Source organism: Delphinus delphis, chromosome 8 (assembly GCF_949987515.2).
Source record: "Delphinus delphis chromosome 8, mDelDel1.2, whole genome shotgun sequence".
Classification (NCBI taxonomy): Eukaryota; Metazoa; Chordata; class Mammalia; order Artiodactyla; family Delphinidae; genus Delphinus; species Delphinus delphis.
This window is the reverse complement of record NC_082690.1, coordinates 102,815,550-102,843,180: the sequence shown is the minus strand read 5'-3', so window position 1 is coordinate 102,843,180 and position 27,631 is coordinate 102,815,550. Positions and strand designations below refer to the sequence as shown.

At 57.5% G+C, this 27,631-nt stretch overlaps 1 protein-coding gene across 14 annotated transcripts in view; it reads left to right on the top strand.

Moving 5' to 3' along the window:
* The window catches only part of NRXN2 (neurexin 2), a 99,699-nt gene extending 72,192 nt beyond the window's left edge, over positions 1-27,507 (top strand). For 5 of the 14 annotated variants that reach the window (XM_060019161.1, XM_060019160.1, XM_069540967.1 and 2 more), the window contains 5 exons: positions 2,707-2,878; positions 7,083-7,172; positions 10,660-10,985; positions 13,526-13,604; positions 25,863-27,507. In XM_060019161.1, coding sequence (XP_059875144.1) covers positions 2,707-2,878; positions 7,083-7,172; positions 10,660-10,985; positions 13,526-13,604; positions 25,863-26,749 — 1,554 coding nt within the window. In that variant the 3' untranslated portion in view covers positions 26,750-27,507. The remainder of the gene's footprint in view (positions 1-2,706; positions 2,879-7,082; positions 7,173-10,659; positions 10,986-13,525; positions 13,605-25,862) is intronic. The other 9 variants (XM_060019165.1, XM_060019164.1, XM_060019163.1 and 6 more) reach the window with 3 other exon arrangements.
* The last annotated feature ends 124 nt before the right edge of the window (positions 27,508-27,631 follow it).

Below are 27,631 nucleotides of genomic sequence, written 5' to 3'. Positions count from 1 at the left end.
GGAGGAACGAGGGTTATGGAGGAACGAGGGTTATGGAGGAACGAGGCCTGGTACCTGGTGCTGTAGCCGGCGGGGCGGGGCGGGGCGGGGCGGGGCTGCCCCTGGGATGAGGAGCCTGGCGAGGGTCGGGGGCCCTGGAGGAAGCGTGGGAGCCATGAGAGAGGTCAGCTCTGAGGGGAGAGCTGGGCACCCGACGGGCTGAAGCCCCCTGGGGCAGCCCCCAAGCCCCCTTCTCCCCTGGTGACATATCAGCTCCCACCGCCGCGTCATTAGCAGCTCTCAGAGAGTGGGGAGGCGGCAGCAAAATGAGAGAAAAGCAATTTGACGTTTCTAATAAAGCGTCGCTCCACTTTGCCAAATTAATTTTGACTCCCATAATTATTTGCTGTAGGAGCGGCCTCGTTCTCCCACCGCCGCCTAATGAGGTAATTGGGGAATTAGGAATTAATGACTTTAAAAGAAGTGACAACTGACTTCACGTGGGGAGCAGCTCTGGGAGCTGCCTCTCCCCTGGAGTGCACGGCTCTGGGCTCTGGGCTCGGCTGCCTCCTAGGAAACGCAGGTGTCCTGCCTTCCAGCCGCCCTGGACAGCCCTCTGCCATCCCGGCTCCCAGACCACTTCTGCTCCTTGACCGTTGTCACCACCCAGCTGAGCCTCGTGGGGAGAAACCCTCAGCGGCACCCAAGGGGCTGGTGCTGTTCTATGACTGACAGTAGTACTGAGGTCTGTTCCTCTCACGTGGGGAGCAGAGACCACCCCTTCTCCCTGGATGTCGTCAGTCTGTGGGTGGTGGATGAGTGCGGCTTGCTAGTACCCTTTGTTAGGCAAGCTCGGCCTCAGTTTCCCTGCTTTGCTGCATCTGAGGGACGCTGCACGTGTATGACTCTGTGTGTGTGTGTGTGTGAGTGTGTATGACTTGTGTGTGTGTGTGTGTGTGTGAGTGTGTGTGTATGACTCTGTGTGTGTGTGCGCGTGTATCTTTCCCAGGTTCTAGGAGGGGGAGAACTGGACCCACAGTGGGGAAGGGATAGGGCGTGGATCTTCAAGTGGGCCACGGCTGCACGTCCTGCCCCCCCAGCTCTCTCTGCAAAACCCCAATCCCTGCCCCGTCTGTGAGTCACCCCATCCCCACACCCAGGGCCACCAAGTCTCTCAGCCGTGTTGGATGCTGGAGGTGGCAACTAAATGCTTCCTCATGCCCAGGCCGGACTGCAACAGTCTTTCAGGAAGACTCCAGGAGTGTAGTGTCTTCCGTGCTGATCTGGTCCCCGTGACTGTGTGAGCCTGCGCGAGTGTCTGTCCTGTGTGGGAGGAGGGGTGCAGGAACTCAGGAGGCCGAGTTCGGGGGTGCTGCTGGGTAGTACAGGGAATGGAATAAGGGCTCAGGTTTAGGGCCGAGTGGGCCTTCCACTGGCTTCTTTAGACGTCTTTGGTCTTGAAGGAAGGTTGGCCTCAGTAGCCTCTCAGATCACCCCCACCTCCAGCACCCTGAGTCAGTGTCTCCCGAGACTGGCAGGCAAAGCGGGAGGGAGCACTTGGCTTTGGAGTCAGGCCAACTGGGGTTCAAATCTGGGGGTCCGTCCTTATGAGTTGTGAGATTGGGGGAGGTTACTTAGCCTCCCTGAGCCTCAGTTTCCCCCTCAGTAGAATGGGATGCTGTCTATTCCTCAGAGGGTTGCTGTGGGGATGAAGACAGCATGTGTGTACAGTACCCACAGAGGACCTGGCACCATTTAGGGGTTCAGTGAGGCTCTCCCTCTCACCCTGGCACCATGGACAGAACTCTTCCTGGGCTGGATCCTGGGTGGCCTCTGAGGGTTCCCTATGCAGGTCCGCTCTGGAGCCTGGGCCTGGGAGAGGTTGCTCAGACTGACTCTTTGCTCCCCTTCTCCAGGCCTCAGTCCCTGTCTTTCCTCTTCCTGTCCCTTCCCAGCTGCTGGCCCTATCCTCTACCATTACACCCCCAAGCTAACCTTCCCTTAATAAGCCCAACATGGTTTGTCTTCTTGATCTCTTTCTATACCTGACTCCCTCCAAAACACACAGTCCAGACCCTGCGCCTGTGCCCCCTTGACTGCAAAGGGGCTGCCCCCGCACTCAGGCCTGACCTCCATGGGCTGACACCTGCCAATGCCCTGGTGCCAGAGCCCTCAGGGACTCGCCCAGTGCAGAACATGCAGGGGAGGCGAGGGTTGAGCTTGGAGGTGTGAGGAGTGGGGAGGCCAGACCCTCCTCAGGCACAGGGCTGGCTTCTGTGGATTTCTCTGTTGGCTGTGCCTTGGTGAAGCCTCCACCTTCTGTGGTCCCGCTGGTCCTGGGTTCCTCTTGGTCGTCCCTGTCTGGGGCCTGGAGGCTCAGTGGCCCTTGCATGGAGGAGGTGCCCTGTGAACATTTTGATTGAACCAAAAAGCAACAGGCAGGTGTGGTCAGTGGAAGTGCTCCAGGCCCATGCTGTGCACCCCACGGTGGCTTCCCCAACCTCTCTGAGCCTCAGTTACTCCCTTGCTTGCATATGAGGCAGGGAGGGGACAAGCCTGCCCACCTCCTTGGGCAGGTGAAAAGGTCCAGTGAAGACGCGGCTGGGAGGTGTGTTGTAAAGCTGTTAAATGCTGCCGAGCTGGACCGGTGGTGTTCACAGGTGGAGTTCTAGAAGGAGTGAACGGTCTCTCCCTCCGGATCCCTGACCTCTACCTCCCTGTCCCCAGGACCAGGGCACCGTGGGGGTGATCTTTAACGTGGGCACGGACGACATTACCATCGACGAGCCCAACGCCATCGTGAGCGACGGCAAATACCACGTGGTGCGCTTCACTCGAAGCGGCGGCAATGCCACCTTGCAGGTGGACAGCTGGCCGGTCAACGAGCGGTACCCGGCAGGTAGGCGGCGCGGGGCGCAGGGGAGGTGCGGGGCAGGGCGGGCGGGGCGGCCTCTGATAGGAGAGCTGCCTGCACCGGGGGCGGGGTTAAGTGGCGAGGCTTTCGGCTGCGGGAAAGGCGTGGCTTGTAGGGGCGGGACGATGGCGGGGCAGGGCTAAAGGGAAAAGTTGGGATTTGTAGGGTGGGGGCGAGACTGTGGGAGTGGGTCAGCTAGGAGGAAGGCGGCACAGCTCAACAGGGAAGGATGCAAGGTCAGGGTCCAGTTTGTGGATGGGGGAGGAGAGGAGGGAAGGAAGGTAGAAGTAGGGAGAGTCTGTCGTAATTGAGGGAAGGATGAGTTGAGAAAAGAGGGACAGGCGGAAATGGGGAGGCAGATGCAGAAACCAAAGAGAGAAGATCCAGAAGTAACCCAAAACGGATCTTGGCAAGGAGGCAGGACTGTTCCCAAGGATAGAACCAAGGCAAGAACCCAGGTCTTTACAAAGAGCAAGTCAAAGGTTCATATTAGGTGATCTCGATAAAGGAAGAGAAGTAACCATGGAGACCCAGAGAAAAGGAACCCCAGGGTCTCAAGAAGTAAGGGACATGGTGAAAAGGAGAGAGCGACAAGTGACAACGAGAGCAAAAAATAGGTCAAGTGCCTTCAACAAACCTTCATCGACAACCTACTAGTATCAGGTCCTGTGCCGCGCCCTGAGGACACAGCATACAGCCCCTGCTTGCAGGGAGCTCGCGGTCTTGGGGCTGGGGGAGCACGGGGATGCAAAGAGACCCAGTTCAACAGTGTGACAGCTGTGGTGGCCGAGGACAAACCAAGGTCTGAGGAGCACAGGGGAGGGACAGAAATGAGGACCTGAAAGAAATGAGGAGGCAGAGACTCTGCAAGAATCTGAGGGAGGCAGAGAAAGAGCCTCAGAGTGAGAGGAAACCAGAGGAGGAGCAAGGGAGCGAGATGGAAATAGTCACCCAGACAGAAGCGGAGACGGAGGCAGCTCCCAGAGGGGTGCAGGGAGATATATGGAGCCGCTGTCGTGCAGACCCAGCCAGCGAGAGAGGAGGTGGCCAGAGCCTTGGGAGGGAGAGGAAGAGAGCCCCAGTGCGGGAGATGAAGAGGGAGGGGAAGTGGAGGTACTGCAGAAGAACCGCAGAAACACAGAGATGTGGAGATACAGGCTGAGCAGCACTGCAGAGTCACGCGCGCGGGTGCCGACTGAGAAGCAGCCCCTGAGAAGCAGAGAGAGCGTCTTCGGGCTCAGCCCCTCTCCTGGCAGAAGTGATGCCCAGAGAAGCTGCCCCGTGCTGGCTGAGAGAGCCGTGGGCAGAAGGACAGTGAGAGGTTCAAGTGCACAGACCCTCATGGACCCGCTTACATGCTAGGATGAAAACGCCAGTGTGGGCTCACGGCTCACAGCCGTGTAGGCTTGTACCCAGACGCTTTCAGGCAGGCCCTGGAAATAGAGAGAACCACACGGGCCCCTAGGAAACTCAGAGGCTGACAAACACACAGGCCAGCCCCAGACACACAGACAACTGCAGATATTCATACGGTCAGACAGACACAAGGTAAAAAAGAGCCCTACAGTGGGATGCCAGCTTACACCAGGGCCTGGGCACGTGTAGGGCAACTCAGGCACACAAACGCTTCCATGCTGAGTCCCACAGATGCGCAGACACTGACAGGCCAGGCTCTGCGGGCATCAGACTTCGCTCTGTCTTAGACACACACACCAGGGCCACCTTTGTAGCAGTGAAGACACCAGCCTACACTGGACAAGGCTGGACTTGGGGAGCATGAAGGCTTTACCATGTCAAGCCAGAGCTCCTCCCCTTGGAGCCCCGTAGGCTGGATGCGAGGTTAGAGGAGTCACGCCTTCTCTCCTCTCCTCAGGGACCCCTGGCTGGGGTGCGGAAGGCCACTGGGTGCCCCCTTACCTGCCAAGCAGAGCACCCTGAGGGCCTGGTGGCTGCCTGTGTGCCCTGTGACAGCAGATCCCTTACGAAAGCCGAGAGTCACCCTGAGCAACAGCAGTGTGCATGGCCCAGACTCAGGGAGCTCAGAGACACAGCCCAGGGACTCCGAGTCAGCAGGACCAGGCTTTAAATCCTGGGTCTCCGACTGACAAGCTGTGTGACCTTGGACAAGTCATTTAGCTCCTCTGGATCTCAGTTTCTACCTGTGAAAGTTGGGGATAATATCTACCTCATAGCCGTACTGTGAGAGTTCCGTGAGATAACCTAAGGAGAGTGCTAGAATGGCGTGGCGTAGCAGAGGTGCTCAGAGGTGCTGTGTAAACGGAGCTTTTGTTAGAATTGTTATGTGTGCGGGTGAGACACACATACATTCTTCCCGTCTTCTCAGGACCCACACGCAAATACATGCCACACACAGACACACAGACGCACCCACAACTATCCCAGTGCAGGTAGGTCCCTGAACGCCTCCTGCCCTCCTGCCTCTCTGCCTCTGTCTGTGTGTGCCCTCTCCCTCCCTTCCCCCATCTGACACTCTTCTGGCTACTATACTTCTCCTCCAGTGTCTTCTAGGGCCCCTCTCAGCCCCATCCCCAGGGCTGTGCTACCTCTAACAGAACACAGGACACTGCTGGTCACTTGCCAGTCTCTCCTGCTTGGCTGGGGCTCCCGGTGGTCAAGGACCAGACGTTCATCTTTGCATCTCCAGTACCCAGCACCAGGAACAGAACAGGCACTCAAGAAATGTTTGTTGAGTGACTAAACAAATGGATGATCCATTTTTGTCTGAAACACAAGTGACCTGAATCTGTGGATTCAGAACCTGTGGAATCTGTGGGAAGGCAGGGTCTCATTGCCTCGTAAGCACCTAGGAAGGCCCCATCCATGCTCGTGTGAATACACCATGGGCTCATTAACGGGATGTGTACGCAGGCAGGCCCAGGCCCAGGCCCAGGTCTCATTGGGCAGGTAGTACAGCTGTGCAGTGGGAGATGAGAGGGAAAATGCCCCCGGCATGAATGTTACTGAAGATCGTGTAGGTGGTTGCAGTGGGTAGAGTGGCCAGATTTCCAAAGGAAATCATTTCCATTTCCACGGCTGCAGTTTGGGATCACCCACAGCCTTGGGGAAGAGCTCACAGGACACACAGACACAGACAGACAGACACACGCACACACACACACACACACACATCCTCCTTCCTCCCTGTGAGTGGAGAGAAGAGCAGGTGTGTATCCAGATGGGCAGCCAGGGTTGAGAGGAGGAGTGGAGGTTAGGAATCGTGGGGGGAGGAACCTGAAGGAGGAAGGCTCAAGTGGGAGCTGGACTGGGCTCCCCAGGGCTGGAAGGAGAGGGGACCTGAGCGGACAGGAGTCTGAGGGTCTTGGAGTGAAGCTGAGAGAGAGGGGAAGAGAGCAAGGTGCCGCCAGGCAGAGGAGGGCTGGGGCGCCTGTAGGGTGGACCAGGGGTGGAAGAGGTGAGATGCAAAGGGTGGGCGAGGCGGCTGGGTGACATCCAGCTGCCACAAGCAGGCACCTGTGCCCAGGGTGAGAAGCCGGAAGTGCCTGCAGTGAGAGCAGCGGGGGGCTTGGGGGGATTCAGGTGGAAGCTGGTGGTGGGGTGGGGTGGGGTGGGAGGTGAGGGGAAGCTGGGGGTTGAGCACAGAAGGTAAAGGGAGCCGAGGGGGCTTCGAGAAGTGGTTGAAATCTCACTGTTAAATGCGTGTGCTGGGCCACCCCTTAAATGCCGCATAAACCCCCCGCTTAACCCATCCCTCCCACTTCTAAACAGCCCTCTAAACGCAGTAACCCGCCGGCCACCGAGGCCTCCCCACCCCCAACTTAAACCCGCTAAATGCCCCTCCCCGCCCCTCTGCCCCGCTCTGGGATGGGGAAGGAAGTGGGCAGACAGGGAGAGCACAGACAAACCTGTTTAACCTCTGACCTTTGACCTTCCAGCTGCCTTTTCTTCCTTTCCCCTTTCCTTTTCTTCTTTGTCCCTCTCTTTTTCTTTGGGTCACTCCCGCCCCCAGGGTGGGGCTGGCTCTGCATGGGAGCCTAGGGAGGGGGACCGGAGGGAGGACGAGGGACCCGCGTTTCTTCTCCCGCCTTGGGTGGACCTGGCCCCCTCTCCGTTGAATGTCGCTGCTTACTCTGAGTCTCCTGAGAAATGCATAATTACTTTTCTAATTTCGCCGCCTGAGAAACCTACTGTCTTTCTAAACTTTTCCAAGGAAACTTTGATAACGAGCGCCTGGCGATTGCTAGACAGAGAATCCCCTACCGGCTTGGTCGAGTAGTAGATGAATGGCTGCTCGACAAAGGTAATTAACCAGAATTAATTAATTAATTAATTAATTAACTTTAAAAACACTATCTTAAAGGTGCAGAGCTCTCTCTTTCCCCATCCGTGCCTTCCCCATCGCCCACCCCCTAGTAAAAGGACAATTGTCCGGCCAGGTTGTTCCCTTCCTCTCTGTTGTCCAGGGTCCCTGTCTTTTAGAGTGGTGGTTTGGGCAGGGGAGGGGCTTTTCCTAGAAGACGGAGAGTCCTTGGTCTCTTTCTAAACCTGGGAAGGGACCAGGGTCATAGGGGAGATCCTGGAACCCCTCCAGGAAAGCAGGCTGGAGTGCGGGTTGGGAGGGAGCTGCCCTGTTGGCTCAGAGGTTTTGTCAAGGGCCACCTGAGGGCCACAGCACACTGAGAAGCAGGAAGGCTTTGGGAAGCAGCAAGTGCTGGTCCTAGGATCCAAAGGCGGGTAGGAAGGGTCCACCAGGGTCATCTGAGGAGCAAAGGGAAGAGTGGGGGGCTCAGATCCTACTGGAAAGACTGCCACCCTGAGAGAGTGTCTGTGGGACTGCCATCTCTGGAACGGGCCCACCTTGGTCCGGAAGGTCTCCTAGAAGCAGTGGAGGTTGCAGGGAGACTAGGAGATGGGGAAGAGGTGGCCATCCCATGGGGATTCCTGTGCCTGCTGAGCCGATGAGGAAGACAGAACAGGCTGGCTAAGCGGCCGTATGTGTGAGGCGCTGCTGGGTGTGAGGGAGAAGGCCACTTGTCACCAAGGGAAGTTGGGGCCAAGGGCAAAGCCATCCCATTCCCTTTGGAGAGGGGGCGAGCTCTGTACCTCTAAGGCTAAACTCTAGGGGGGAAGTAGAACTGTTAAACCTCCACCTAACCAGCTGATAACTGTGCTTTTAAATGTCCACTGGGGCCTGCCCCAACTAAAACCCCCAATGTCACTTCCAGCCCCCAACGTGGCCAGCGGGGACTAAACATGCTGATAACCAGATGTGATAAATCCATAACAGGACAAAAAGTTAAAGGGACTAACAGACATCGCTAAAACCTACAGCCCCCAGCCACACTGGGCTGCTCTCTCCAGCGGGGCGAACTTTAACCCTTTGAGGAGTTCATGGTGGGTGGGGCCCCAGAGGCCTAGTTGGCTCACCTGTGTAGCTTCCTCTCCATTACCCACCTCCTTCTCCCGGAATCAGAGAGGCCAAGGGAGCAGCTTGGGCTGAAGCTGGGACAACTTGTGACCCCAAGGGTAGGGAGAGCCGGACAGGCCCGGTAGGGGGGTGGGGGTGGAGGGACTTGTGGTCCAGATGAGGGAAGAGCTCCTGTCGGCGGTTTGGAAGCCCAGGCATCCTTTACTAGCTGCAGGGTCACATCTTCTCTTTAGGCCTCTGCTTCCTCTTCTAGAAAGTGAAGGGTTGGCCACATACTCTAGCATTTCCCAGAGTGTGGCTGGAGGAGCTCACTTGCTGCATGGCCTTGCTCAAGGCTTCCCCTTCCCGAGCCCCAGTTCCCTCCTCGGGGAGACAGGGCTGGTGATCCCGGCTCAGCCTGCCTCACACCGGGTGCTGTGAGGATGAGATGAAATGAGGAGCAGGAAAGTATTTGAGAACAAAAGCGGGGCATTCTTGGAGGGACTGCTTTACTGTCGGCACCTGGCGTGTGGTAGGTTCTCAATAAATATTTATTGAGTGAATCCAGTTCCAAAACATGTCCTGTGAAGCGTAAGTCCCATGAGATGCTTCACGATAAAGAGATTTGTGGTTATAAAAAAGAGAGAGAGAAAGAGAGAGAGATTTGTGGTGAAATGAGCTTGAGAAGTCTGAATCCTGTTTCTTCCTCTTGGAGATGCATATGGACATGGATTTTAATAAAGGCTCTGAGAGGTCCTGTGAGAGACAAACCCCTTGTGTAATTGTGAAATGTTTGTTTTCCAAACTCATTTGACCACTGTGAACCTTCTCCCCTTCGTTTTTCTCATAATTCTCATATGCGAGAATAAACTCTGGACACAGTGCTCCTCGAGGGCCTCTCTGGGTCTGGTGTCCAGCTGCCACTCACTAGTTCTCCGCTTCTGTGGGCTCCGGCTCCCCCATCTGTAAGATGGTGACCCTGCTCCAGGCCTGAGGGAGGTGCTGGGCGGAGGGAGAGCTGGAGGAGGTACAGAGGTTGAGCAGAGGGGCCGAGCAGACACACCCCTGGCTGATCATTGACCAGAGGCCAGACAGATGGTTGGGTGCCCCAGAGGCCTGGGTGTCCCAGGGAACCTGTGTTGCCAGCGAGGGTGTGGGTTTCACAAGTTGGACCGTCCTCAGCCCAGGTTTGGGGGGCAGGGCTTACAGGCACGTAACTCTAAACCAGATCTTTAACAAAGCACTAACCAGAGGCTAACAAGGGCTAAGCCAGGTCTTAAACACCCCCAGCACCAGCAGCTGAAGGTCCAGGGGAGCAGGGGGCAGCTTAGTAGTTCCTCTGACCCTCTCCCCCCAAAAATAAGCAACATCAAAACCAAAGTTAAATCTAAACTTAAACACAATAAATATCTTTTCTAAAAACCAAACCAAAGCAACAAACTCAGAGGGTTAAACTGACCCCCAGATCCATTAAAACCAAACAGAACAGCCAAACCCCACCCAGGTGGGCATTCTGAGGTGTAACTGCTAAGTAAAGAGTGAGGTTGGAGCTGGAGTGGGGTTTTTTTGGCTGTCAGCGAGCGAAGCAAGGTCCCTTTAACATTTTCCATCTCTGCGCTTGCACATCCTGGCGGGGAAGGAAGGTCTCTGCTCTCCAGGGCCTGATCCCCAGGCAGTGGCTGGGCCTTGGAGGGGAGGAGGAGAGAGGGGGGCCTGGCCAGAGGTCAGAGGGCCTGGTGGTGGCTGGGAGGGTGGCGTGAGGTCCGCGGCTGCTCCCAGCCTCACTCACGCTGGCGCTCCTCCCATGCGCTGTCCACCCCTCGGTCTCATCTCCATCCCTGCCCTGACATGCACGGACCATGTGGCCTGGCAGTCGCTGTTCTGTCTCTGCCTTTTTGTCTCCTCTACCTGCTGCTTCCGAGGGTTCTGTGGCTTGGGGCTGGACACTGGGTGTGGGAAGTTTGGGGAAGCACAGAGGGAAGATGGGGGGTCAAATTGAGGGAAGGGAAAGAAGGGGAGCGATGCCCCTGGAGCAGGAGAGGAGGGGGGATGGGAAGGCCAGAGGCATGAGCATGGTGGGGAGAGTGGGGAGCTGGGCCCCCTTTCCCAGCCCAAGTGTGTCCTGGAGATCCTTCCTGTCCAGGGTCCCTACCTGGCTGGGCTGGGCTAGTGGCTGACAAGGACTTTCCTTTTGGTGTCTGCCCCTTCCTCCTTTCTCCCTCCCCACCCCACCCCCACTTGCTGGTTTCCACCTCCACCCCTCCTTCCCTCCCTTGGATCTCCATCCATTCTCCCTATCCTTTTCTGGTCTCCCCACCCCACTGCCTGCCCCACCCCCCCGCCCCCGTCTGTCATTCCTGCCCCTTCCCCTCCCCGCCAGGCCGCCAGCTGACCATCTTCAACAGCCAGGCTGCCATCAAGATTGGGGGCCGGGATCAGGGCCGCCCTTTCCAGGGCCAGGTGTCCGGCCTCTACTACAATGGGCTCAAGGTGCTGGCGCTGGCCGCCGAGAGCGACCCCAACGTGCGGACCGAGGGCCACCTGCGCCTGGTGGGGGAGGGGCCGTCCGTGCTGCTCAGTGCGGAGACCACGGCCACCACCCTGCTGGCCGACATGGCTACCACCATCATGGAGACCACCACCACCATGGCCACCACCACCACGCGCCGGGGCCGCTCCCCCACGCTGAGGGACAGCACCACCCAGGTGAGGGCCCCTCCGCTGGTGCACGAGGAACGGGGCTCCAGGTGGGGAATAGGGCTGATGTCTGCATAGCAACTGTGGTGCTCAGGAAGGGTCGGAGGGGACTGTGGTTTAGGTGGGGCTGGCAAGGTCTCCTTTCTTTCTTTTTTTAAAAATATATTTGTTTATTTATTTATTTGGTTGTGCCGGGTCTTAGTTGTGGCAAGCGGGCTCCTTAGTTGTGCCTCGCCAGCTCCTTAGTTGTGGCATGCAAACTCTTAGTTGCGGCATGCATGCGGGATCTACTTTCCCGACCAGGGATCAAACCCGGGGCCCCTGCATTTGGAGCACGGAGTCTTAACCACTGCACCACTAGGGAAGTCCCCAAGGTCTCCTTTCTCAAAGCGATTGTCACCCTGATGGCCAGGGATGTTGTAGATGTGGAGGTGACCACTATTTCTAGGGGGACCATTCCCAGAGTTGAGGGGGAGTTTGGTACCCTAGCTAGACCAGGGAAGACCACCCCACTTATGAGAGAGGAAGTCCGGGCTGGGGATGAGGGGTGGAATGACCCCCTCTGCCTGCCCCATAACGAAGGCGACGCCCAGTGTTGTGTGGGCATCGAGGGAGAGACGGGGGGAGCCAGGATGGCGTCGCTTTGCGCAGGGCACAGAGACGACAGCACTGGAAGGGCTAGTGGCTCACCCAATGGTGGCAGCCCCTCTCCGGAGGCTGATGGAAGCAGGAGCAGCCTCTCCCTGATGGCTGGTGTCCTTGCAGTGAGACTGCCAGCCCGCTGCCTTCACACGTCCTCTCCGTGTGACCTTGAGTAGGCGCCGCCGTGTAGCAGGCCTCAGTGTCCTCCATGCCTGTGCCTCAGAGCCGGGGCTGGTACAGACAGTCCCCTGGTGCTTTACCCTCCCTCCCCACTGCCTGCCCCACCTGCTCAGGTGCTCTCCCTGTGTCAGGTTTGAATTTATCTTCTCTTGCACCCAGGGGAGCACCGGAGGGGGCTGTACCTGAGAATGAGGCTCCACTGGGGAAGGACAGGGCTGGCTTTTCCGGTGGCCAAAGCCGATTGAGTATATGTGACTTACCAAGGCAGCCCTGGAGTGCAGCTGAGTTTTCTAGTTGTTGCTGCCGGTCATTGTTGGCCAGCGGGGGGAGGGCTCACACCTGGCACACTGGACCTTGCTCAGTCACCCTGCTCCCTCTGCCCAAGCTACTTCTGGCCCCCATCACACATGGCTGTGGGCCTCTGGGCCTGGAGGGACCTCTGCCCTCCCCAGGTGAAGGAGGTGCTGGGTCAGCCATGGGGATGCGTCTTACCTCCACTGCCAGCCCGCCTTCAGCCTCTGTAAATGAGGGCTGGGTTCTCTGAGCTGCAGTCCCCTTGTCCCTCCCCATCAGTGCTGCAGGGGCCTGGGTCTGGCTGACAGCCTCGTCCAGGCAAGAGAGTCAAGCCTGAGCCTCCTTCCGTTCTGCCTTCAATGCCAAGAAAATCGAGGGGACCTGAATGCCAGGCCTTGCCCTAGGGAGCGGGGAGCCCTGGGAGAAAGGCCTGGCTCTAGCCAAGGTTGGGCACCGGCCATGCCCAGTGCCCAATGGCAAGAAGGGCTGTCCAGTCTCAGTGTGAGGTGATGGGCAGACCATCCAGGTAGAAGAGAAGGGTGGGGTTCTAGGGGTCATAGCTGTGCTGGTGGAGCCTGCACAGGGGAGACTGGTGCAGAGGGGCGGAGATGCAGAAGGAAAATTAGTCTTCCAGGTCCCACCTTGCCCTTGGGTGAGGGCTGCAGTGTCCGCAGCTCAGGGGGTGGGGAAGAAGCAAGATGTGACCGTTTCACCCCCTACCCACCCCAGACTCCTCCCATCCTTGGCCTTCAGCCTGGCCCTCTCCCTTCACCCGAAGTCTCTCAGAGTCCGTTCCTGCTTGGATTCTGGGTTTCCCTCCTTGAGTTTCTTCCCTAGCACCCCCTGAGAATCCCTCCCACCCCTTAACACTCACTCTTCTTGGGGATTCTCTTTCTTTGCAAGCAGGAGAGAAAATGCTGACAAAGTCGACTCCTGTTGTCATGGCAACCACAGCCCTAATTATCGTGTGCAGCCCGGTTTCCAGGCTCCGGGAAGGGGGTTGGGAGAGAGATGAAGGTGGTGGGGTGGTGAGGCTGGAGCCAAGAAACCCCCCAGGTCCTGCTCCGTGTCTGCCTCCAGAGGCCCCTGTGCTTCACCTCCCTGCTGCCCCGGGCCCCCTCGCTCTGGCCCTGCAGTCCCAGTTCCGGGGTCCAGTCTCCCAGCCTTCCCAGAAATAAATGGCACAACGTGTGCTGTTTCATTGATCCCCGGGAGCGCGGGAACCGCCGCAGGGCAGGCGCTGTTCAGTCTACCTTTGCACAAGGGAGGTGGAGGCCCATGGTCACCCAGCGAGCGATGAGAGAGCTGGGGTGTGGACCAGGGTGTGTGTCTCAGCCCAGGGCTCATCCCCTGTGCCTCAAGAGGTGGCTGCGGGGCCTGCTGACCCAGCCTGGAACCCTCTTCTTTCCCCCCACCCTCCTCTCGCCCCCAAGAACACAGATGACCTCCTGGTGGCCTCGGCCGAGTGTCCGAGCGACGACGAGGACCTAGAGGAGTGTGAGCCCAGTACTGGTGAGTGCCTTTCCCCCCTCCCCTGCCCCGGGCCCGCTGCAACACTGATGGGAGGGGGGCGACTGTCCCTGCCACCTGGCCCGAGCCCAGGGGGCCTGCTGCCAGGCCTTAACTTTCCCTGGTAGCTTCCTTTCCCCTCCTACCATTGCCCCAGGTCCCGCAAATGCCCCCTGGCGAGGCAGTTTCTGGCGTTTTGGTGCCCCTCAGAGATAGTGAGGTCCTTAGCTTGGGGTCCTGGGGTTGAGGGCCAAGGGATGCTGGGAGGGAAAGAGGGAGACTTTTCCCTAGAAAGATGAGTAACTGCAGCTCCCATGAGTCCTTAGGGTGTGTGTGTCGGGGGGCGGGGTGTGTGGGGGATGGGGATGGGGAACACAGGCCTAGGAACTACAATTCCCATCGACTCCTGGGTCCAGAACTACAACTCCCATCAGTCCCCGAGGCCTGGTGTTCTTTTGGTCGCTAGAAGAGGAGGTCTCTGCTGGCTCCTGAACCCTCCTCATTCCCAGAGTCAGGGAGGTGGCCAGACACTGCCGGGGCTGCCAGGCCAAGCTGGGGCAGTTACTGCACAGTGTCGGGCAGCGTGCTGGGTAGGAGGTGCCCCAGCCAGACATGATGTCCCCCGGGGAGATTGGGCCTGGGGTCTGGTCCACATTTCTAGTTGGGGAGCTGCTATAGGAGGAGAGCAGAGCTGGGAGGGAAGGCTTACAGGGGGAGGCATTCCAGGGCTCTACTTGATGCTTCCAGCTGGAGAGAAGGGTGCAGCCCCAGAGAGAGAGAGACCAGATTGGCAAGGCAGGGGTGGGCCTTGGGTGCCGACTCAGAAGTGTGGGGTGTGGAACGGCACAGGGGGTGCCTCTGAACAGGTGGGCGGTGGCTGGGAGGAGCTGAGGTCCTGGTGCTTGAGGCTGGCAGCGGGAATGGAAGGAGACTGGATGTGGCCAGATTTCCCAGTGGGAGCGCGTGGGCTTGGTGGTGTCCTGGATGAGCCCCTGGGAGCCTCATCCCTTGCTTGGGTTTCCAGAGACTTCTCTCCGTTACTTTGCAGTGTGTGGCACCTGGGTTGTTGGTACTGGAAGGCTGGAGGTTGGGGCAGGTGCCCACAGGGTTGGGGCGGGGGGTGATGGGGTCAGCTGAGGTGGGCAGTGTGACCTGGGCATATCCTGTGAATCTGGCCTGGGCATGAGCCTAGGGGGTCTGCCAGCCCCAGAAGAGACACTCTGGGGCTGAAGGTGAGGGTGGGCTGCAACCAAGGAAGGAGTGTGAGGAGCCTTGGAGCAGAGGCTCAGGTTCCAGAGACCAAGGGCAGAGAGGTTTCTGGGGCACAGGCCGCCAGGCCCAGAGGCTGAAGCCTGACTGCTCCGTGTCCCCCCAGTAGGCCAGAGCTGAGGGGGTTGTTCTGGCAGTCCTGGGCCCTGAGGTCCTTGGGGGAGCCTCCGGCTGCTGGGCTGGAAAGGCCTTCTCCGCCACAGCCAGGACCAGTGCTTTCCGGACAGACACCCTCCACTGTGGGGAGTCTCCTCTGCTGGGGGCTCTCCCCTCCGTCTCACTGGATGATCTCGGCTCAGGGATGCACCCTCACACCCCACCGTTGCTTTGGGAGGCCCTGGGAATCTGGCAGCTTCGACACAGCACTCTCCTTGCACCCTGCTTTTCCCCCTACCTAGTTACTGGTGGGGCTTTCCTATAGGTGGACACAGTACCTCAAGCCTAGGCCTGCGGGGAGCACCTGGGACACATGGTCCCCTGAGAGCCCCGGGATGGGACTCTGGGGACAAAAGGCTGTGCGGTCACGAGAAAAGGGCCCGGCTTGGCCCTGCCACATGTGTTTGCACACTCAGGGGTGGGAACTGCCAGGTGACAGGAGGAGCCTCTGCTCTCCCTGGACCCTGCAGAGGGCCATGATGCAGGGACGGGAAGCGCACACTGGGCTACCCCAAGGCCACCTCCTGTCCACCAAAATTCTGGCCTCCCAGCCCCAGCCCGGGGTCTTGTCAGGGGCCTGGGTGTGATGCTGAGCGCGTGCACAGGTGGGCCGAGCTCTTTTAGGCTGTGTTGGGACCACGGAGTGAGGAGGAGCTGAAGTGGGCGGGTCAGCTGCCCTCCCCGCATCAAAGGGCCAAGTATGTGAGGGGACAAGGAGGGTGGAGGAGGAATGGAAGCTGGGGGATGGGGAGAGGCTGGCGGGCCAGCCCAGCATCCAGCTTTAAAAATAAGAGGGAGGGAGGGCAGAGTGCATGCTTGAGCCCCCAGAGAAAACCATCGCAACCCACAGGTGTGCATCGCGTATGTTTGCACCTCCACGCTCATACTGCCCTGAAATGCTTAAATTGGATTTTTATCTTGATGGGAGGCCAGACAACGACCAAGATGACTCCAGGGTCCCTCAGGCTGATTTAGACTGTGATACACCCCACCTGGAGAGGGAGGGGACTCAGGCCAGAGCCCTCTTGTGCCCCCAGTGTAGGGAGGCTTTTTCTCTAGCAGACAACCAGGACTCCTTGGGCTCCAAGGTCAGTGTCAGAGGTGGAGGCAGCCTGGCTGGAGACAGCAGCTACCCAGGGGCTGACCGCAGGCTCTTTGCACCCCTCTCACCTGCCAGATCTTCCTTCCTGGGTCCAGGTGTGAAGCCTCGGGTCATCCCTGAAACGTTTCATACCTTCCCTTGACTTGGACCCCTCCACAGACCCCAGGTCCCAGCCTCCCCAGCCTGGAGAGCCCATCATCTAATGGTTATTTTACCTGAGGTTGGCAGCCCAGCCAAGAGTATTGTGTTGATGGACACGGTGTTTAACTTCTTTTGAATGGGAGTGCCTTTATGGGGACCTGCCCTGCATAGTGGGCAATGTGACCCAATGCCCCTCGCTGCCTTAGCCAGCCTGTCCCACACCTTGTGTTACGGGCCTGGCCCCTGTAGGAATTGCTCCCCTTGAGGCACATAGGAAGTGCACACACAGACTCACCCACAGAGGGACCCAGCTACATGCACACTCGTGTCTGACCGGAGGCACGCCCATGTCCAGGCACAAACATTTATGGACCTACCAGCAAGCTCACGCACATCCACTTCCACAGGTACTCGTATGTTCAGACCTAAAGGGCACCATCTGTGCCTAGAGCGAAAGAGGCGCCAGGTGCTTAGATCTAAAGAGACACGCGTGTATTCAGAGCCCCGGGAGTCCAATGAGCACAGACAAACCCACACACGTGCACATCTTCACAGAGGTACACACGTGTGCTCAGAGCTGCAGTCCTGCATGTGTGCGCTTAGGGCTCCACACCTAGATGTGGACTCACGGGTGTCTGCCAGTGAGTAAGTGTAAGTGTAAGTGTCTAAAGAGACACTTACACACGAGCTCAGCTGCACAAGGGTGCATACGCAGCATGTCTTCAACCCACCAGGGCAGTTGCATGTGCTCAGAGCCGCACATCCACGTACACACAGACCCACTGAAGCGCACGTGTGCACATCTCTCGAGGAGCAGACCAGATGTTCAGAATCACACGCACGTGCTCAGAGCACTTGCATATTTCACACACTCACGAGACACGCACACCTATGTGCTCAGACCCTCAAGGCCCAGGCATATACGAATCCTCAGACTCTCAGAATTCCACATCCACGCTCAGCTCACAGAGGCACACACACGTGTAGAAATCCACTTGCATCACACACATGCTCACACATGTGCTCAGGCCACAGAATCCTCCACGTGAGCTCAGACATACAGACACAGATGTTTCAGAATCACAGGTGTGTGTGTGCGTGTTCAGGGCAGGCACGTATACGACATGCACACATGTGCACGTGGGCGTGTGAATTCAGGGATGTACACGTCTGCGCCCAGGCTCACAGAGGTGCACGAGTGTCACAGCGCCACCCCCGCATACACTTGGGCTCAGACCTACAGTCGCCTGCACATCTGTTCACGTACTCTAAGACACACACATCCTCAAAGGCATATCCTCGTGTACCGACGTGTGTGCTCATGCTGAGGGCCATGAGGGCACACGTGTGTGCATCCTCAGGCAGGCTGTGTGTGCCCAGACCCAGGGGTCCAGGCATACGCACACATTTCTTCAGACTCACAGACCTGCGCCCCTGCCCCACCGCCCCAGGAAAGGAGACCCTCGGAGGCCCACCTCAGCTCAGACCTTCTGAGGCTTACTCTGATGTGCATGCCTTATGCTCAGACACACACACACGTGCTCACACCCCTCAAGGCATGCATACTCGTATTCAGTCCCACGGTGGTGTACACACACGTGAACACACACACACACACACAGAGTCAGGCCAACACTGACACGGGCGCTCACAGCTGCTGGTGTACTTACTCATATGCTTAGAGGTACACATGCAGCTCCACACAGAAGGACACCCACATATCCGTGGACCCTCAGGCCAATCACACATGTTCAGACACAGTAAAATGCATGCTTCCGTGTTCACCAGGTGAGCACACAGACCCACAAGGACCCACACATACATGTGTACTCGGCTTCATATAAGCCCACGTGTGCTCAGACCCAGAGAGGCAGCCTCATGCACTCGGCCCACTACAGAGGCGTTGCCCCCGTGCACACATACACAGGGCCCTCAGAGGCGTACACATGCTTAATTCCACAGGCACAAACACATTTGCTCAGACCCACGCATCTAGCTCAGAATCACAGAGGCACAAACATGTTCAGATTCCAGCGTGTCTTAAGGTAACACTAGTTGTAACAGAGAAACTCTCGGCACCCGTGGTTAAACACATAGACATTGACTTCTCCTTCACGTAAAGTTATAAACACTGTTCCTGATGGGTGAGCAGCTTTTTTTTTTTTAACATCTTTATTGGAGTATAATTGCTTTACAATGGTGTGTTAGTTGCTGCTGTATAACAAAGTGAATCAGCTATATGTATACATATATCCCCATATCCCCTCCCTCTTGCGTCTCCCTCCCACCCTCCCTATCCCACCCCTCTAGGTGGTCACAAAGCACCAAGCTGATCTCCCCGTGCGATACAGCTGCTTCCCACTAGCTATCTGTTTTACATTTGGTAGTGTATACATGTCCATGCCACTCTCTCACTTCGTCCCAGCTTACACTTTCCCCTCCCCATGTCCTCAAGTCCATTCTGTACATCTGCGTCTTTATTCCTGTCCTCCCCCTAGGTTCAACAGAACCATTTTTTTTTTTTTTTTAGATTCCATATATATGTGTTAGAACACGGTATTTGTTTTTCTCTTTCTGACTTACTTCACTCTATGACAGACTCTAGGTCCATCCACCTCGCTACAAATAACTCAATTTCATTTCTTTTTATGGCTGAGTAATGTTCCATTGTGTGTATGTGCCACATCTTCTTTATCCATTCATCTGTCGACGGACACTTAGGTGAGCAGCTCTTTTCAGGGCGCTGATTCAGGGCTGGTCTGTCTCCACCTTGAAGCTGCATCATCTTCACCGTGACTTCCCAAGTTGTGGTGGAAGGGGATACGCAGGGAGGGGCATGAAGGGGAGGGTTTATGGACCAGGCCTGGGAGGAAGAGGTGTGCATGGGCCCTACTGATTCTGTTCTCCAGAGCTCGGTCATGTGGCACGACCTAGCTTCCAGGCAGTCCAGGAGGAAGCAAAAACAGATTTGGTGACCAGCTAGCCATTTATTTGCCACAGTCTGGGCTTTGGGTCACCAACGATCCAGTCCACTGTTCCCCCCACTGACAGAACACACCCACTCCTACCCAGGAGAGACACCCGAAGCCCTACCCGGTTAGGATAGTCATCTCAGAGGTGAGGATGTCTGGGAGATGGACCCGCTCCATTGGGTCCAGACTTGGCTCCTGGGTACCCATATGTGGTCTGGATACCCATGAACTAAAAGGATAATTGATCTCACTGCCCATACAGCCCAACACACACCCAGAATACCATGATGGGCCAGAGAAAACCACCACCATAAAACCCTGCGTCCAAAGGGAAGGATGGAGGGTGCACAGCAGCTTGTAGTTCCTAGTGTTGGGAAGATCCAGCCAGCAGGCAGCTTGAGGCTCTGCCCTCAGTAGTGGGGAAGTTTCTCCCTGAAACCCCACCTCTGCTGTGTGTGAGAAACTCCCCTCTGCTTTGTCTGGGGCCCTGGCGCTGCCCTCTGGCAGACCCTTCCCAGTCCTCCATCCTCTGGGTGGGTGTCGGGAAAATGACCTCCTTGGAGGTCTCACAGCCTTGACGGCCCTCTCTTCCTGCTCATGCATATTTGGGGGCCCAAGGCTCCAGCAGTCAACGGAACGGCACTCAGAGTTCTCTCCTAGACATAATTCTCAAGCCTGTTTATTTCCTTGTTTCTCTGCCCTATCTCTTAATTTAGTGGTGACTATCTTGAGGGCGTTTGAAACAATAGGCGGGGAGACACACCCTTAGTGTGATCCTTGAGGCAAGGCTGAGCCCCGTTTTTCAGGTGGAAGTGTCACTGGGCCACTATCCCTGAAAGCCGTTTCCAGTCTTCTCTTTTAAGATTTGGGGTTTGGGGGCAGTGGTTCTTCTGACACTTGCCGGCCCCGCATTTCTGGGCTCTCGCTGGTCCCTTCATCTCTGTTGCAAACGCACCAATTCTCATCTAATGTTGTTTCTTTCTTCTAATATGTTACCAAACACAGAAAGTAAAAGCCGGCATTGTCCCGACTTTTCTGGCACCTTCCCTTAGTGCCTCAGCCTCAGTAAGCACGTGGTCTGTCCCAAGCAACGGTTGGTGCCAGGTGTCCTGCCGCTGCATTATGTGGTTCTGCATCTTTCCAGCCTCCAAATCCATTTTCTTGAATTGTTACCTGAGGGCCACAGGTTTTTGTTAATGTGACACCCACTTCTGGCTGTGTCTGTATTAGTTAAGGTAACATGTGTTTCTGTAACAGATAATCTCCCCCCGAATCTCAGTGGGTCCTTCAAGGGGAGTTTCTGACTCAGGTGAAGCCCCACCTGGGTGCTCCTGACCAGCAGGTGGCTCTGCCCCAAGGAGTGCTTGGGGAATCCAGAGACCTCCCATCTGTGGCTCCTCCATTTCAACACATGGTTCGCAAGGTCACTGGAAGGAGGAGAAGGAGTGCGGAGGATCGGGCACTGGAGCTTTTATGGGCCGGTACTGGCACTGACCACTGCTTACTCCTGTGGCCGCACCTACTTGCAAGGGATGCTGGGAAATGTAGTCTCACTACCCGAGGGCAAGAGGTGGTCACAGAGGCACAACCGCGTGTGTTCAGACCCGTGGTGGCACGCTCACATGTTCTCAGCGACACATTCATGCATTCACATGCACACACGAGCTCGGACCCAGGCCTAGAGGCAGGCGGACCACACACAAACCACGTACAGAGCACAGGCTCACTCACATGCACGCACGTCCGCTAAGACTCGCTGACATGCATGCTCACGTGCTTGGATCCATTGAGGTTCGAGCACGCGCGCGCACACACACACGCACACACACACACACACACGCTTAGAGACACGTGCCCAGCTGCGCAGAAACAGACCCTCAGAGGGGTGGGTGCACATGCATGCACACAGTAGGCGCTTCACCGCCTATGACCTTGACTCCACCTTGACGTTTGCCCTTGCTGTGTGTGGGTTTCCAGGTGGGGAGGGGTGGTACCCTTCAGGCCACTGCACACAGTTGCACAGATTGTTCTCTGCTGGAACAGGTGAGTAAGGGCTGAAATCTAGCCAGTGCTCTGCTTGCCAAGCTGTGTGTCCTGCGCCCTGGAGCGGGGCTGTGCCCACCAGGAGAACAGAATGCCTTTTTCCAGTTTTGCACAGAGACACTGTTTGCCAACTGGTGTACCTGCAGGGCTGTGGCCACACTGAGGGTCTGCCATGTTTCTAATCCACACGAAATGCCCTGTGGACTAGTGGCCTTCTTGCCGTCACAGCCTGGGCAGGGCACCCAGCACTGGCAGATGAGGCCTCGGGCCGCTGACTGCTTAGTCTCTGACGTTCAGCCTCAGTTCTACATGCTGCTTTGGGGGTGGGCGCATCTTGCTTGGGAGGGAATGGGGTTCTTGGGTAGGTTTTCAGTCAAGGGCCTTCTTTGCCCTAAAGGCAGAAAGGGCCCAGCTTGCTTGTCCAGCGGCCCCCAGAGGCAGGGGAGCTGGGGGAGGAGGGTGCTCGGGAATGGCTTGTGGTCTCCTTGGCCAGAATGGAATTCCTTTTAGTAAGCGGAACTGACATGCACTGAAATTCAATTTAGGAGCAGAGGGTGGGTGGCGTCTATGATAAGTGCTCCTGTGAATCTTTCCCAAATGCTGCAGTTGCCTGAAGTGGGGGAGGGGAGGGAGGCTGCCTAGGGTCCTTATCAGACCCCCAGGGGCACCCCATCCCAATGTGCACCCTTGGCATAGAGCAGGACCCAGGGTCCGAGGCACCATGAGTCTTCATGAGTTTGCACCCCTAAAAGCCCAGTGGGAGGGGCGTCCTGGGGAGCCCCCGAGTTGGACTTCTGCAGTGAGAAGTCTCTGAGGGTTCCTGCCCTCCTCCAGGCCCCACTAACTCCTCATTGGCACAAGCTTGCCTGACCCTTCCTGCATGACCCCAGGAAAAGACGGTACCCTACTGCCACAGAGCCCAGGCCGACTTGAGTGAGAGTTGGGGAAGGAAGGCAGCGTGGGGTCTCAGTAGTGTGTCGTCTTGTGGTGAGGGGTGTAGGGCCCAGGGAGGAAGTGGCGTGGGAGGTGGAGGCTGAGGTTCAGGGCCAGGAGAAGGAGACACCAAGGGGCAGTTGTGGCAGTGTGGGGGGATGTGAGTGAGGGCAGGGCACCCTCAGGAGATGCTGTCAAAGCCTTGGGCCAGGGAAAGTCCCCAAAGGAGTTGGGGACGCAGGGACAGGACCGAGACCCAGAGATGGAGGCCAGGAATTGGCTGGGGTTGAAGGGCAGGGCCGAGAAGTCAATATGACCAGGACTGGGAGGGCTCTGGAGGCAGGGTTGGGGGAGGCAGGAGGCTGCTCAGGGGGACCCTGGGAGCCTGTGTGTCCCAAGGACCTAAGGAGCCAGTGAATTGGGGCAAATGGTTGTGGGCGGTGGGGGTGGGGGGCGGCTCAGGCTGAGCAGGATTTGTCTGTGGTCCAAGGCCTGAAGCCCCCATACACCCTCATCTACTGGGGAGGTGAGCAAAAGGATAGAAAGCCAAGGTCTACGCCCTGATTGGCCTGATCAACCCCTTGGGCCATGATGTGTCCCCAGCAAGGGCCTTCCCTGGCAGTGAGTCCAAACCTGTGCCTCCAGGACAGAATAGGGACAAGGTGTCAGAGGCACCCAAGGCAGGGAGGAGCCTCTGGAGGTCTGCCTGGAAGAGGAGGTATTTGGTTGGATTCAAAGGATGAATGAGATATCAGCAGGGGAAAGGTGTTCTGAACAGAAGGCAAAGTTCAGGAAGGGGGCAGGTGGTGTGGGCCAGCAGTGAGGACCCCAGATGTGTTCAGGGTCCACACAGGGAAGGGAACCTTGTCATGGCTGGGCCCAGATGCTACCACTCGAAGGGCTACCAGCCTCCTCCTGAGACCTAACAGCTGAGTTTGCCACTTACCCAGGGGCCAGGTTGCTGGGCCATCCTTGGTGGGTCTAGGGCTCAGTAGGGATGGGAGGACAATCTATGTTCATCCACAGGCTGGGATCCAGGCCTTGGCCTCACCCTGGGCCTGGAGCCCAATACCCTAATTTTATAGATGAGGAAATTGAGGCCCAGGAAATGAAAGAAACTTGCCCACAGTCACAGGAATTAATGACAGAACAGGTCTTGGCCTCCCACATTAAAATCCAAGCCAAGAGTCAAGCAGCCTAGCAGATTCCTGCAGGCGTGGGGAGGATGAGTCAGGCCTTCCGGGGCTCCTTGTGAGACTTGGCCCTCGCCTGGCCTCTGAGAGCCACAGAAGGGACTGGATAGTCTATTCATTCATGTAGCCTGACAGTGACACCTGGAAGACCCTGGAAGTCCTGCCCACCCCAGGCCTCAGCATCCTCCTCCATAAAAAGCCGGGGTTGGACAGTTCCAGCCCCACAAAACATGCTTCTCTGCTCTTGGCTCAGTTTTCCAGTGTGGCTGAGCCGGTGGAAGCCCAGGTGCCCCGAGGCTTCACAATCTGGGGTGCAGGTGAGCCCCTGTCCAGGGGGAGATTGGAGCCTGATGGGGAGAGCAGCCTGAGGAGCTCAGCAAGGCTGTGAGTTCAACAGCAAGGTCTTGGCCGAGCTGGCTAGTGTGGCCAAGGACAGCTCTGCCAAACTGCTGGAGCTTGCGATCGGAAGGATCAGCAGAGGTGTTTGAACAGCAGGGTGGAGACCAGAGCGCTTTGGGTGGGGGGAGGAGGAGGAGAGGTGCCAAGGTGTGGTGGTGGTGGCACATGGCTGGCCTGGATGCACTGGGGCAGAGGGGTCTGTCGGGGAAGCCCTGAGAAGCCTCCCATGGAGCGGGTGGGAGGTTTGTGGTGTGATCTCTGAAGATCAAACCCTGCAGAGAGACCAGCAAGCTGCACTCAGATGGGGGCAGGGCTTGAGCTGTGCTGGAGGGAGAGCTAGAGAGGAAACCTACAGCCCCTACCAGGCCCAGAGCTGCCCCTCCAAGAGGAGGGAGCCCTTCCACCAGCCACCTAGACCCAGGGCTGCAGCTCTGTTCTACCCCAGACCAGTGGGTTGCAGTGCTTTTGTTTGAGAGGGGGCCCAGCGGGCTGATGGGAGTTGTAGTTGTTGACCCAGGGGCTGATGAGAATTGTGGTCCACACCCCTGTAAGAACTAATGGGAGTTGTAATTCTCACCCTCTGGGGCTGATGGGAATTGCAGTTTTGGCCCAAGGGACCCCAGTTATCCCACCTAGGGAGTGAGGAGACCTACACCCCTACCCCAAAGACCCTCCCCAGTAGTTCTCCTGGGCCCTATATTAGCAAGTGCATCCTTCCCAGATGGCTGTGTATGTATTTTCTTTTCTTTTTTTGCTTTCTTCTTCTTTCCGTTGTTTTATTATTGTTTTAAACAATAATAAGAGGGCCAGAGGCCGTCAAGCCCTGGCCAGGTCCTGGCGGCCCATGGGGGTTCTGGGGAGGGGGAGGGGGGGAAGTCAGTGGGGGTCAGAGGTGGAGGGTGAAGAAAGAGAAAGTTGGGGATTTAGGGTTAGCTCAAGAATCATGTGTCCCTGCCCAATTCCCTCACTCACTCCCTGTCCTTCCTCACCTCCTTACCTCAACATGGCTTCTCACCACCACTCCCAAAGTCCTATAGGATAAGACCCTCCTCCAATGTGCCCGTGTGTCCCTGCCAGCTCTTCCTCCTGGACCTCATCACCTCCCACCTTCAGTTCTCCTCTCCCCTTGACCAACCTGCAGTTAGCCTTCAAAGCCCCTTCCCATGCTCATCGCCTCCCAAGTCCTCTCACCCATGAGGCAATTCCTACGCAGCTGCCTGTCACGTGCCTCCTCCCCAAGCCTTCCTTCCCACTGCTCCCTCCCTCCCCCACACGCTGACACCAAGTGGTGGTAACAGTTCCTCAACGCCAGCCTTCACTGTGCAGATTTCAGCTTTGTGTTTAATGAGGGGGAGAGGGCCCAAGTGAGGGAGGAGAGAGAGTATTCTGGAGGAAGCAAGTTGTTCAGGGAGAGAAGAGTGAGGGAGGGAGATACCAAACAGATAGAAAGGAAACGTTGTACGGAAAAGTTGTTTTTTTCTTATTTTTTCCGGGAGAACCCGCTTACACAGCTCTGTTTGTAATTTTTTTCTTCATGCTAAAATCACACGGCCTATTTGTTGATGTAAGTTGCCTGAATTCCGTGGTATGCTATCTTCTTTTTTAAAAACAAAAGAAAAAAAAAAAAAAGCAAAAAAAGAGAAAAACCCAGAAAAAACCCTAAAAGATATTGTTGTTAGGTTTGTTTAAATGCTGCTCTTGTATCTGTTTTTAAAGCCTTAAACCAGTAGAATTCTTTTTTTCTTTTCCATTTCTTTTCTATTTCCTTTCCTTTCTTTTCCTTTTGGTTTCTTAAGACAAACAAAAGACCAAAACCCAGAGAGCCACAGAGCCCGTGCGTGGGGTGCCCAGGGCATCCGAGCCGCTGCCCGCTTAAAGCTTAAAGCGCAGTGCTCCGGCCGGCTGGCGGGCGGGCCCAGTCCGCTCTAGTCTCCGCCAAAGCCAATTGGAACCGATTTGGGTGTGTGAGGCTGTTGTTTCTCTCTCTGTGCCGGCCGCCTGCACCCCGGCCCTCGCTGACGCCCTGTCTTTTCTCTTCTCTCTCTTGTTCTAGGAGGAGAGTTAATATTGCCCATTATCACGGAGGACTCCTTAGACCCCCCTCCCGTGGCCACCCGATCCCCCTTCGTGCCCCCACCCCCTACCTTCTACCCCTTCCTCACGGGCGTGGGTGCCACCCAAGACACCCTGCCCCCGCCCGCGGCCCGCCGCCCGCCCGCCGGGGGCCCGTGCCAGGCCGAGCAGGACGACAGCGACTGCGAGGAGCCTATCGAGGCCTCGGGCTTTGCCTCCGGCGAGGTCTTTGACTCCAGCCTCCCCCCCACGGACGACGAGGACTTTTACACCACCTTTCCCCTGGTCACGGACCGCACCACCCTCCTCTCCCCCCGCAAACCCGCTCCCCGGCCCAACCTCAGGACAGATGGGGCCACGGGCGCCCCTGGGGTGCTGCTCGCCCCCTCCGCCCCGGCCCCCAACCTGCCAGCGGGCAAAATGAACCACCGAGACCCGCTGCAGCCCCTGCTGGAGAACCCACCCCTGGGGCCCGGGGCCCCCACGTCCTTCGAGCCGCGGAGGCCCCCTCCCCTGCGCCCCGGCGTGACCTCCGCCCCCGGCTTCCCCCATCTGCCCACAGCCAACCCCACGGGGCCTGGGGAGCGGGGCCCGCCGGGCGCAGTGGAGGTGATCCGGGAGTCCAGCAGCACCACAGGCATGGTGGTGGGCATCGTGGCGGCCGCGGCGCTCTGCATCCTCATCCTCCTCTATGCCATGTACAAGTACCGCAACCGCGACGAGGGCTCCTACCAGGTGGACCAGAGCCGGAACTACATCAGTAACTCGGCCCAGAGCAACGGGGCGGTGGTGAAAGAGAAGGCCCCGGCTGCCCCCAAGACGCCCAGCAAGGCCAAGAAGAACAAAGACAAGGAGTATTACGTCTGAGCCCCCGGCACCGCGCCCCACTGCCAGCTGCCCCTCCTGGGAGGGCCCGAGAGGAGGGTGCGGCCCTCTCCCTGCCGGGGCCCTGGGGACCCACTCCCTGGCTGCCTCAGACTTCTCTCACGAAGAGGAAACGCAAAAAAATGAAAGAAAAAAAAAAAAAGGAAAACCCCGTGCTCGTCCCCTTCCTCCTGCCGTCCGTCGGCGCGGAGTCATCGTGCGTCCTGGGGCTGTCTGTCCCTCTCAGCTCTGCGCCCATCGGGCAGGGCACGTGCTCACAGCCCTGGGTTGATTTATTTTTTTAAGGGGGGTAGTTTTATTTTGGTGGGGTTGGGAGGGAAGGAAGACTGGGGGTTTTGTACAGTGTCAACTACTCGTCCTGTTCATTTTCCTCCATTTTTCTTCCTCCTCCCTCTGTTCCCCCAGCCTTCCTTCTCTTCCCAAGCCCTCCAGTCCCCACCCCAGGCTTGCTATGTCTCTCTGTCCCCACCCTCCTTCCCCAGTTCTTTTTGTGTGTGTCTGGTTTCCCCCTTCCTTTCCTCCCTTTGGGTTTCCAGAGTCGGTGGGAGAAGGGCGGGAGGGTGGGCGGAGCGTCCCAGCGGGGGGCGGGGCCGGGATGGCCCCGAGAGCCATGGCTCCGCCCACCAGGAGGAGGCGCCTGCCTGGTTCCGCCCAGGGAAGGGGCTCGGGCCTGGGAAGACCTGTTCTGTTGTGTGCCGCCGGGCGACGTGCATTGATGGGGAAGCTGCTGGAGGAGCAGGGTGGGGGGCGGGTGGGAGGGGAAAGGCAAATGCAGATATATATTGAAGACAATTAATCTAGATATCGCGAGCAGCAGCCTGTGGCACCCATTGGGTGCGGGCAGCAGGGAAGAGAGGGAGCCAG